The 12,686-nt window shown below is 44.7% G+C and overlaps 1 protein-coding gene across 2 annotated transcripts in view; it reads left to right on the top strand.

The window, feature by feature from the left end:
- LOC144762696 (glutathione S-transferase 3-like) overlaps positions 1 to 12,686 on the top strand; it is a 147,286-nt gene that overhangs the window by 4,652 nt on the left and 129,948 nt on the right. The window contains exon 2 of one of the 2 annotated variants that reach the window (XM_078647937.1): positions 6,929 to 7,031. In XM_078647937.1, the coding sequence (XP_078504063.1) occupies positions 6,945 to 7,031 (87 nt within the window). In that variant the 5' untranslated portion in view covers positions 6,929 to 6,944. The remainder of the gene's footprint in view (positions 1 to 6,928; positions 7,032 to 12,686) is intronic. The other variant, XM_078647938.1, reaches the window with a different exon arrangement.

The following is a 12,686-nucleotide window of genomic DNA, read 5'->3' as shown; positions in this document are numbered from 1 at the left end:
TACCTTTCTGCCAAATTTGGTGGAATTCCGTTCAGCAGTTCGGGCTGTATCCTTGTCTAAAGTTTCCTATGGAAATGAACATTGGGAAAATGTTATTTGGGAACCCCCTTTTTCTCTCCCCCCCACTTGACAGATCACCCCAAAATTTTCAAGACAGCAGCTGATGTGACTGACCCATTAGGTTTGAATATTTTGCAAACTGCGCCAAAGATATTGGCAAATCATAAAACGCTCTTCCATGGAAACTAGGTTCTAACTATAGCTACCTCCTGGTGACCGATATATGGGTTAATGATGGGTATGCAGTGGTAAGGAGGTTTTTAGGGTGTAGGTGTGGGCAAGGGTATTGGGTAGTAAGGGTGTTTTTAAGGTGCAGAGGTGGATAGGGGTACTGGTCGTGAGGATGTTTTTAGGGTTTAGAGATGGGTAAGGGCATTGGGCGGTAACTGTATTTTTAGGGGTGTGTAAGAGTGCTGTGTGGTAAGGATGTTTTTTAGGGTTTATGGGTGGGTAAGGGTATTGGGTGATAAGGATGTTTTTTGGGGTCAGGGATAGGTAGGGGTATTGGGTGGAATGGGTGTGTTTAAGGTTGGGTAGGGCTATTTGGTGGTAGGGGTGGATAGGAGTATGGAATGGTAAAGGCAATTAAAGCAAGCATTGGCGAAGTCAAAATGCTTGCATATGCGACATCTACTGGGTTTATCAATTTTTTTACACGTTGCACAGCAGCGCTGGCTTATAGTTTTTTTTAAAGTGCTATGATGCGGCCAGTGTTAACTGCGTCATAGTAGTTTGGTCCTTTACTTCATGTTGCACTGCAGCCTGCACTGCTGTGCAACATGTCTAAAAAAAAAAAACTAAAAAAAAAAACGTTGACTGGTAAGAAAGGATGGGACGATGAACAACAGTGGAGGAGGACAGTAAGACAACAGAGGGCGAGAAGGAGGCGGGCAAACAACGACACTGAGAGGAAATGCGACTGCAAAGACGTACACTCTACTCTGATGGATACCATCGCCCCAGCCAAAGTAGCGAAAATCACAAGAAAAACTCCCTCGCCCCTTGGTTCTCTGAGACCCTCGGAGTGGAAAAAAGTAGATGTAAAAATAATAGAATGCTTATAGAGAACAGACTACAGCCCGATGGCCATACTGGCATATAAGAAAGCCCTGAAAGAGCTCCACAAATTAATGCGGGTGGCAAGGAGGGATTACTTGATGAAGCGCATTAACAACGCGGGAAACTCGGGCAAGGAAATCTTTAGGATCATCAGCTCCTTTACCAAACTGGTGGAGCTGGAAAACTCAATACAGCCCTCCCCCCCCCCCTCACTATGTGCGAAGCTATCAGACTTTTTCGACAATAAAATTCGGAAAGTCTACAACACCTTCACACTGGCGGTAGAGACAGAAAAATCAGAAGGAGGGGTATCGATAATTCCAAAGATACCTTCTCGGAATTCCTACCTATTTCCCAACTAAAATCCCTGGCAGAGATCCTGAGATGTAAGTCAGGGTCCCCGGAGGATCCATGCCCTGCAAAGTTGTGGAGGAACCTGGCTCACCTGGTGAACCACGCTCTGAAATATATGTGGAACACATCAATTTCTTTGGACATCTTCCCTGATACATGGAAACATGCCCTGTTACTGCCCTTGCATGAAAAAATCCAATGCTGATCAGGGGGAGCTAAACAACTATCGCCCAATCTCACTATTACCAGCACCTGCAAAGATATTGACAAAATGATACAGCGGCAGCTGGCCAACTTCATTGAGGGGTATGACATTCTGCATGAGACACAGTCCGGTTTTCGGGTCGGCTTTAGTACCGAAACTGCACTGCTAGAGGTGGCAGTCAGTGAGAATGACTGTGGATGCAGGAGCATCGGCTATGCTGGTGCTTTTGGACTTATCCGCAGCTTTCAATACTGTGGACCACCAAATTCTGGTAGAGAGACTCCAAGCAATAGGAATTGAAGGAATGGTACTCACCTAGCTGAAGTCCTATCTAAAAAAATTGCACGTAGTAGGTCGCCCTCCAACCCTTTCAGTCGGAACCCAAGCCACTATGGTTCTGGTACCTCAGTGATCGGCCCTGAGCCCGCTTCTTTTCAACATATATCTGGCCCCCCCTGTTCTCGCTCAAGGCAAATTTGGATGTGAATGCAATATCATATGCCGACGACACCCAGCTGGTGTTCTCCTTTAAGGATCAGTCTGTGGACTCCTTCATTAGGTTTAAGGGTTGTTTGAGGGACATCTCCCATTGGATGAACAATAACAAAGTTAAACCTAATGCAGAGAAGACAGAGGTGTTGTTCTTTGGCAAGGCTCTTCCGCCGGCAGCTTGTCTTTGGTGGCCGGCGGAAATGGGCCTGCCACCTACTCCAGCAATCACGGCAAAAAACGTGGGCGTAAAATGGGAAGCGGATCTCTTTCGCAGCCCAAGTTCGGCAGGTGACAGCCGCATGCTTCGGCAAATTGAGAGGCCTGAGGAAATTCTTACATCTTCTGCCAGAGGACTGTCGTAAAGTCATTGTCCATGCAACAGTGACATCACGGCTGGACTATGCAAACTGCCTATACCTGGGTTTGCCCACCTATGTGGTCAAGAGACTACAAATGGTATAAAATGTGGCTACGAGATTAATTAGGCGAGTACCGTTTCGGTACCTCATCTCTCCGCATATAAGACCGCTCCACTGGCTGCCGGTAGCGAAAAGGATTGAGTTTAAGGCCTTAACAATGGCCTTTCGGGCACTGCATGGCAAATGTCCTAGGTACCTTAAACACAGTCTATGCTGCTACCAACAAAAGTGATCACTGAGGTCCAACTCTCAGAACTTGCTTTGCTAAAGCACGCATGGGGGCAGATCTTTCACAGTGGTGGCGGCCAAGCTGTGGAACTCCCTGCTGAATAATATCCACCTAATCCAATTTGAACCGGTTGTCAGGAAAAACCCTGAAGACCTGGCTCTTTAGCCTTGGTTAGATCTTTTGGCTATGCATCTCTCTTGTTCCCCCCCCCCCCCGCTATAGCGGCGGGAAACCTCTGTTTGAGGTAGCTGTTGCGCTCTATAAATACTGGTATTATCATCATTATTATTATAGGAACAAAGAAAAAAAGTACCACCACAAAAATACCTGGCCAATGGAAGAACATTGGCCGATGACTGGATATTGTATTTGGTCCATGCTCCACAGCATGGACCAACACATAACAGAAAGTGAAACCGGGGGGTGCTTGTGTGGCACTGACCAATAAGAGGTAAATAAATTAGATGGATGTTGCACACAACCAATGGTAAGTAATGGGAGGGCTGTAAGCTCCTTTTAAGATTTTTGTTTGGCATTCAACCAAACTGTTGTGATATGTGGATTTCACTTACCTTATATATGATTGCTTTACATTGTAAAGGCACGCGCAGTAAAGCACTGCGCAGTAAAGCACTGTGTAACAGAAATGTATGGTAAAGGCATTGCATGGTGATGGTAGTGTGGTAAAGGAATGCATTGTTAAGTCATTCAACCCCAAAGGAGTATCCTAGAAGGACCTGTTAACCTTTATGGCAACACTCATTAGAGAGATGCTTTAAATGAGTAAAGTGATGCCACTTGAGCAGGGGTGGGAGTGGTGATGTGGGCAGTAGCCTGTGCACCTTTCGTAAAGGCAGTCTGCTGATGCTGTCTGCTGATGTATAAGTAGACCTCGTGAACGAGGAAAGAACTGTAAGAGCAATCCAGGCTGGAAACCTAAGAAGAAACTACACAATCTTTAAAAGATTTAGATTCCTCCTATATTTATTAGGCCGACGAGAATCAAGACTTTCAGCTGGGGTTCGTGCCCAAGCCCCTCTCCTGCTCCTGGAAGTGGGGTAACCATGGTCGGGGAATGGCTCAGACCCACCCTACACATGCACGGGTGAAAGCGGCAGTGCTTCTTGGGTGCCTGCCCTGACAGCACAAGAGAGAAGCCATGGCCAGATTTGTTGGCTCTGCTAAACACTGGCATTTGAAGTGCCACAGCCGGCCACTTCACGCTCCTGCTCGCCCTCGTTCCACAGCCTTGGAAGGATTCGTGCTCACAGACCATGCACAAACGGGTGGGTTATTGTGATAATTAGCGTCGAGTCACCTAATAAAAATTGCACCCCCACCACTGTTTGTTTTGGACTTTTAGGACTTGTTGCAACAATGTTGCTAATTCCAGCAAAGTAGCAGCTGACTGCATAGAATAGACGGAAATACAACTATTTACGATGCGAGCAGTAACAAATACACAATCTCAGAATGACTTTGTGTCTGGCTTGTGCTGCCTGCATCAGCCCCTTCTGCAAAAGGCAGCCTAGGCAGCTGGTAGAGCCACGAGGCCACGCTGGTCAGCTGCCTGTGGCCTCTCGAGCATCCTGACCAGAATCTCGCGGCTCTAGTCTCATCCCTGCACTGAGCCTGAGGTGTGTAGAATTGCCTTAGTTTTCAGCGTGTTTATGTTGGATGCTAAGGGAGTCAGAGGGATTTAGTTTGAGTTGCAACACAGAACTCCCGACCGAATCTTGTTTTGAGGGCTTGGATTTCTGTTTGACATTTTTTCGTTTTTTGCGCATCATTGTCATGGCTGCACCCCTTACCATGTTTAAAGGTCAGCAGCCACACATATCCGCGTTATTCACGTGGTTGTTTCTAATCGATTTCTTCCCCTGCTCGTCTCCTCAGCGTGTGCTCTCGCCTCAGATTGAACCCCTCTCCGAGAAACCCGCCCTCCCCGGCTAAGTGCTGAAACTGCTGTAAAACCGGATTGCGCCTCAACCATCCCTCGCCCTAACTCACTTCCATCTGGAGACAACGCCTTTCGTTGTAATTCTTTTGTATACCATTGATACTTGGTTACCAGGTGGGCCGTCAAACATGCACAATATTTGCAGGAAGGAGGAGACCGGGAGGCACTAATGGTTATTTTGTTTCCAGCCTCTTTTAATCCCTTTTTAGTGTCGAGCCTGCGAGAGCATGCGCTAGCGACTGCGTCTCATTTATGAGACCTTCTTCCAGAAAGGGCTTGGACTCAGATACTTTTCTTAAGGGCTGGATTGAATTGCTTTTTTGACACGTCAAAAATACATACAACCCCACGACCCTCAAATTGCAATTTTTTTTGTAGCTATGCTGTGAGGTTTGGGATCAGTTTAGGGGAGTGAACGAATGGTCGTTTGCCGAGGTCTGGTACACCCAATACCGTCACAAAAGCTCCCAGGGGGGGGGGGGGGGGGGGGGGGGGGGGGACGCGTGGGGGTCCCTGCTTGTACTTTAGGGCTCAAGTTTCGCAATGCTGCCGGGTACACCATTTCATTCTGAGAAGTGTGGCTCAATGGTTAGTGCGGTAGACCCTGATGCAGAGGTCTGGCCCGGGACCAGGGTTCAATTCCCGCCTCGGCGGGTCTCGGGCTCAATTTCCTCGGACCTGATAATTCTCGCCTCGGTGCGTATTCTAATCATGGGTCCCACTCTGCAACTCTGGGCAATAGCTTGCTTAATCTCCACAACAGCCCCAACAGTGCTGGGATGCCTGGCTTCACCTTGGGGTGCCCAGGAGTGGACACTTCACAGGGAAAACCAGGACGGGTTCCATAGCGTATACGGACAGCGCCGGGACACTTCCGTTGGAGGTAGCTATGCGCTTTACATTTATAATAGCTGAATTGAATTGATGGTGATGAGTGTGAGGCGACAGGGAACGCTCCTTCGTTTGGCGCTTCTCTATGTGCTCATTAGGTATATTACAGCGAAGCTGCTCCTGTAGATAACTATGCATATTTGTAATTGGTGTGCAGGTCGCTCCCCATAGGACAATGCACCAGAGGGAGCCAGACTGGTGGGATGCCATTGAAAGCAGTTAAAAATATTAGAGAAAGAAACCATCTTATGTTAAGTGCGGCAACCCAAAAAAACAGCATGTACGTAAATCAGAAAAAAACATGACAAATCATGCAGAATGGAAGAAATAAAGGTCACACAACAGGAACGGGTTCTTAAAATTGTCATACTGGATTACCTCTGAGTTAAATAAGGTAATCTTAGAGGTCGGAGGAACAGAATGCCTGTTGGGATGCTATAACCAACAAAGACACAGTTGACTATAGGCCTCAGCTAGTGTGCCGTTTGGTACTGGGAGCCATGCAGCCAGAAGGATAAAGTAGATTGCTTCTCTGATGAGAGTCAAACACAAGTGTATTACTTCTAGGCAATGAGAGGTTCTGATATAAAGCTGCTTGGAGCCTTGAATGGAGCAACCTCACCCTTTTCACCTCCTCCACGCAGACTGTGGGGGTTAAAATAGGAAATGAACTAAAAAAGGCCTGGGGCAGAAGCAGGAGACCTGCACAGAGTAAGTGATGCTAATGACGAGTATAATCCAGGTCAGGGTTTCTTCACCCGTTTACTGATGTGATAAAAGTTTCCGCTAGTAATAAAGTTTTGCAGTGTCATTGCCCCACTCCATCAAATTTGAACATTATTATGTGACTTATAATATGAAGACGCGGCCACACCAAGAGACCCCCATCACAACCTCCAGACAACCCCCTTTTGGTTCGCAGTAATGAGTAAGTAAACCTGGTCAATTAATCTGTTTGTCAAGATCATCAAATGGGCTCACTGGATAGGCCAAGTCGCCTTTTCTGCTCCCAGTCCAAGGTTTCTATGTATTTTTGAACTCTTAACCAAATCTGAAGGTATGTGCTCAAATTCCTGTGGCTTCCATAGCAATACCCATGACATAAAATGCACTTTTAACAGTGACAGAAGACCTGCTATATTGACTTGTTTGTTGCGCAGGCAGCCACTACATCTGTAACAATGTGACAACGCTCTTACCTCAGCATCCCAAGTGTCTTGTGTTGCTCTTAACATGTGCACATTTGCTTGATTTGCCAGGTAGAAACTTGAAATCATGGCTGGGAAACCCAAGCTGTTTTACTTTAATGGAAGAGGTCGAATGGAGTCAATACGGTGGCTGCTGGCAGCAGCTGCTGTTGAGGTTTGTATTTAATTTGTTTGCTGTTACATGTTGATTTTAGTTTCCAATAAAGTGTGAACAAATGCCAAAGAACTTTGTAAATGCATAAGTAAATATATAGTTAATGAGCTATAATAAACAGAGTAGAGCCTGTATGTACCTCTTGCAGCAGCAATAGTTTGTCTAAAGTACATAATAAGCTGAAAGAGCTCGCCTGTATCAGGAGATGCAGATGAACCCCAGGTAATGCGGCAAGTCTTGCCTCTAAAGCCAACAGCACTTTGCCTCGTGCTATATTTACTCTTACATTTACAATAACCTTCAAATCCCATAATGCAATGTACTGTGGGCCAATACACCTGGTCTAGGTGGCAGTGTCAATCCTGAAACAGGGTTGTGTGTATCAGAAGAAAGCAAAGAGGGTGTGATCACCTATGGAATGTCTACAGCACTTTGGACTTCTCCCATGTTAATCTAGAAGTCACTTCTTTCCATCCCTTCTCATTCTGCAACGGTTTCCCTGTCGACTTCACTACAGAATAAAGGCATATAAACACAGAAACCGTATGTGCTAGATGCACTTATCCTGTGAATCAAAGGAACTCTCAAGCTCTCAACCTAAGATGCATTTTGGAACTCTGTGTTAGCTGTGAATGTATTATCCATTGTCGGTTAATTCAAGACCTGGCCATATAAAATTCCTGAAAGAGGTACAGACAAGAACAGATAACAAAAAGGTCTAATTGCCTGGCGTTCAACTGCCAAATAGTACCAATGGAAAACTTAATTAAGCATCGTAGACTTATTTTTGCTCTGAGATATCATTTTTTATTTTATTTTCATCACCGATATTTTATGTGGAATTTCGTTTATAATTAGCCTACACCTCCCACTATAGATAATCAAACACCACTGTGAGAGTACATAATAATAAAATACGCCATATTTACATAGCTTTAAGTGCAGGTATTGGTCAACACAAATGCACCCTGCCTCACATCTGGTAGTACTCTTGCTGCAGTCCTGGAAATCAATGCTCTCACTGGGCGACGATTTTCACTTTGATTTCGGGTGAAATGTGATCATTTCCCCCTTTATTCTCCTCTCCTGCCTTGCTACCCCACCCCCTCGTTTCTGCTGCACAGATCTCAAGCTAGACAAAGACCCTCAACTCTGTTTAGTAGGAGAAGCAGGAGGGCACAGGAGTCAGCTAGAGGAGAGAGGTAGAGCCACAGAGGTGAACTAAAGGTAGAAGAGAGGTAGAGGAAGAATGACAGAGTGAGGGTTTTCTATAATCTCTCCATGCTATGGTCGGGAAAATGGCAGCATATTGTACCCGCATCTCTATACCGATTTTTGTATTTTGTCTGTTCCTTGTTTGTGAACTACTGTAACCGGAGACACCAAAGGCGTTGATCTCAAAACTGGTTCAGTAATCTCTCGATCTTGCAGGCTTTGTAATTCATCTTTAATCTTCTTCTGAAGATTATTTGGCACCCTCCTGTGATTCTGAGTCACTGGTCAAACTGCCTCATTAGTATGCATTGTTATTTGTGTATTTTTTTATTTCCCCAGTCCTTGGAACAGTTTTAGGAACTGGTGCTTGGTTCTATGCTAAGTCATTGCAACTAGTCCTTCGATGGGTGCAGTGACCTTACGTAGGAAACAAGGACCTGGTATTTCTCCTCTATGGACATGAATTTCTTCTTTGGACTTCATGTCTACATGAGTTATTTTTTTTAAAACTTTCCCAAATTCTCAACTAGGTGTCTTGTTCACCATTGGATAATATATATGTCAGACGGCTCAAGTGACAGTTTATCGCTCATTTTCTTCTATTCCATGACAAGCATTATGTTACAAATAACCCTACTATCTAGTACAATATTCACCAGACGTTTCCCACTCGTTTGTAGCGATTTTCTTTATTTTATTTCTATCTAACACATTCTTATCCTCATCTCGTCATTTACGGTCATTCTGTGCTTCACTTTCTGGCAGTGTTCCTACTTCATAACCTATATTTTCTAATTATCTTTGTATGTTCTGTTTGTTTCTTCATACATTTTGTTTTTGTATACTCTTTTTTTTTTTTATTTTATTTTTTTTATTGCTAATTGATCATTTCTTTTTGCATACTGACACAGAATAGTTAAACTTCACAATTTCTTGGATTTTTGATGTTTAATATTCTTGCCACCATTTTCCAGGAGTATTTAAATTTTGCTTCGCTTTCATTTTTATTTCAGGCACATGTTCTCTACTGAGTTTCCTCCAACTTCCATGCCTTTATCATGCATTCCCGCCCTCATTTATTATTAAACTTATATTTTTTTTAATTTTATGGGTTTCTTAAACAATTTTACTCTAACTGCAGTCGAATTATATCCTTGGATTATGCATAGTATGATTGCTTCTTCATTATTGTACTTGTAAAAGTCGCAGTGCACTAATTTTCTCAATCTTGTCGAACATTAATCTGTAGTTTTTTTTTCTTCTCCTTTACTGGCCTTATTAAATACACATCTTTCATGATTATAATTTTCTCTGCAATACAAATCTTTCATTTTGGCACTTTATTATTCCTTCATATGTTTGTGTCAGTTTAGTTGGCTAGGTGTCTAAAGTTCTTACACACAGTCACCTACTAGGTTTATTAAATTGTCTCTTGCTTGCACATCACTACATCTTTTGCAAGTTGTCTTAAGATCATTCTGAAATTCCCATAGCCTTTTCTCCCATCATGGGCCCATGGTTTGTGTATCAGACATGTCAAAAAGAGGCGGTCTTCTAAATATAGTACATTATGTACTTTCTTCTTCATTTGTTTTGTGTTCAAACTTTGTGGCAGTTGATTTTCTGATTGTGTTGTACCTGATGTCAGTAACGTTTCTTCTTCACTTATATTTTCAGTTTGTGACATTGCCTCCTTTAAAAAAAATTATTTTAAATCTTCTTTATTGCGACAATTAATCCAATATCCTTTGCTGCGTTATAGTTTTACTGGCTTGTTCATTCATCGTTTTCCACAAGAGCCTTTTTTTATATTGATCTGCCCAGCTGCCTTTCTGTTTCTTGATTTGTCGTATAGCAGCACTCTCGTGTTTACTTGCCGAGCTGCCTCTTGAGCCCTGGTTGTCTTGGTGACAAATTTGTTGCGTGATTGTGCGCTGAAAATATAGGAGAAGAGAGGTCTATAGAGAGCGGTAAATTGAGAAAGCTAATGAGAGTTGAGCTAGAAAGAAAGGCTTTAGGTACATGTAGATGTTGGTAGAGGGCGCAAGAGACATAAAGCGAAAGGGGTTGAGGTAGAAGAGGTGAGGTGAAGGAAGAAGAGAGACCGGAGACAGAAATATAATTTTTTTTATTGCCACTGACTGCCCGAGAGTGCAAGTGTCAATGGTGGACAGGCGTGGCATGCACTCCAAACTTCTGCGAAGCTTGCCCAGCTGTCAAAATTACAAGATAATGTGTTTTCTATTGTTTGCACATTTTGTTATATTATTGCAGCAGTTTCTTACTGCCCAAGATGCCCCCTGGAAATGTGGGCGCCATGGTCAGTTTGTCCACTGTGCCCATAGCTCAAAGGGCTCTGCCCAGCCTAGTGAGCATCATCAGCTGCCTAACCTACCCAAACCCTCACCTACTCCTGTCAGATCGATCGTCCCACTTGAGCGCAGAAAGCTTCTGTTTACGAATTCTTCAATGGCTCACCTGCCACCTGGGGCTACAGGTGCATGCACATCAAGAACCGCATGCAAGTTAACCTTCTTCAAAGCGAGCTCATGTCCTCTGAGGCGATCCCGCTTTTAACTTCCAGGATTGTAAGCAAAAGCTCTTGAAAATATATAGGGATCCCTTTCCTACAGTGCATGAATGGGGCTGGATGAGAGACCAAGTCACATGTCATCTCTGTGGGAATGTGTTATTCTCTAGTTAGGCCCCTCAATGTCATGTCATCTTGGACAAAGACAGTAGTACAATACATGGCTTCCCTGAGTGACATGGGCGTTTCTGCAGTCTGCATGGACTGAGCCTGCAGTGACTAATTGTGAGTTTGATTGACGCTAGCTGCTCCAAAGGTGGGTCTAGCTGGGAGGACTCAGACTCTGAGGTTGACCCAATTAAATCTGATAGGTGTTACCTTGAAATATCAACTTTTTTTTACAGAAATGCCTATGCCTCCTCACATGCTTCACTCATGAAGAAATCTGTATTGTCATGTGTTAAACTTGCTCTCATACAGATCATATAAACATGTTCCTCCGACTGAGATAAATCTCCCTTCGTGACTCTGGAGACCATGTACCACTGCTTATAGTTCACTATAGCAATCAGTAGTATTTTGACATCCATCCCAGTGGCCACAACAGTCTTGCATGTGAGCTGAGGCTTCTTTGTCTAACAAAGAGAGACCAAAAGTGATGTCAGACCATATTGCAGACGTAGACCACTGGGCCCCAATCATGGTGATTGAAGTAATTTGCCACTGATGTCCTAGGGTCCATCCTACTATGTCTCTACAAACTTGACCAAGGACAACCGTTCTGAATTTATCTCTGTGTATCGAGGGAAAGCCATAACCCGATTCTCAAGGAGGTAGTGGGTTGAAGAAGGACCTAAGAACTCAACATTCACCCAAAAGATACAACCCCCTTACTAATCCTTTCATACCCCTCTTACCACCAACACCCTCACCTATACCACTAACCTCCTCCCTAATTCAACCACATCCCTCCCCCCCACCTCCCTACCCTTCCAAACACCAACCCACTCACTAATACCACCAACCCCTGCACTAACACCACCACACCCCGCCCCCCCACTCCAGTAACTTAGACACTTATTCCCCTTCAGTGCCCATCCCCAACTCCTTTCCCAATCCCACGCTGGACATTATTATGTCCACCCTCCTCCAAGTCAAAGAAGATCTCCACACCCTCAAAGAGTTACTCTTCACACACCTCAGACATCCCCTACCCACCACCACCACTTCCCCCCCTAACAAATCCCCCACCCATCCTACTCACCCTCTCACACAAAACTCCCCACACTGGACCTCAATGCCCGCTCGCAATCCCACCAACCGCTCCCGACGCACCATCAATCCAATTTCGGACCACGACATACGCACCCTCCTCCGCTCATATGACCCAGTTCCCCAAAACCACTTAGCCACCACACACCTTTCCATCCCCACGATTCACTCTAACCCCTTTAGGCACCCCACACAAAACAACAGAGGCTCCGTCCCTAATGACCTTAAAAAAGTCCCCATCACTCTAGAACCCTCTACCACCCTTTGCACCCCCAGGCTCAAATGCACACTTCTCAACTGCAGATCGGCCCCTAGACACTCCGCCGACATCGCTGATCTCATCAAAACACTGGACCTTGACCTAACCATTCTGACTGAAACCTGGTTAACTGAATCCTCCACGCCTATCATGGATATTCTAGTTCCCCCCAACTACCACATCATTAGACTTGACCGGTCCAGCAAAACAAACTGGCTGTGAATACATCTGTCTCGATGTCATCAGCGAGAGCAAACCTGTATGCTCTCTACACATCTACCACCCACCTGGGGACAACCTCATCTTCACCCAACAACTCATGGACACAATCTCAACCAATTCCGGACGGCAAAACACTCACATTTTCCTTGGTGATTTC

Source organism: Lissotriton helveticus, chromosome 6 (genome assembly GCF_964261635.1).
Source record: "Lissotriton helveticus chromosome 6, aLisHel1.1, whole genome shotgun sequence".
Taxonomy (NCBI): Eukaryota; Metazoa; Chordata; class Amphibia; order Caudata; family Salamandridae; genus Lissotriton; species Lissotriton helveticus.
Note: the sequence above shows the minus strand (reverse complement) of the source record. Positions and strands in the feature narration are given on the sequence as shown.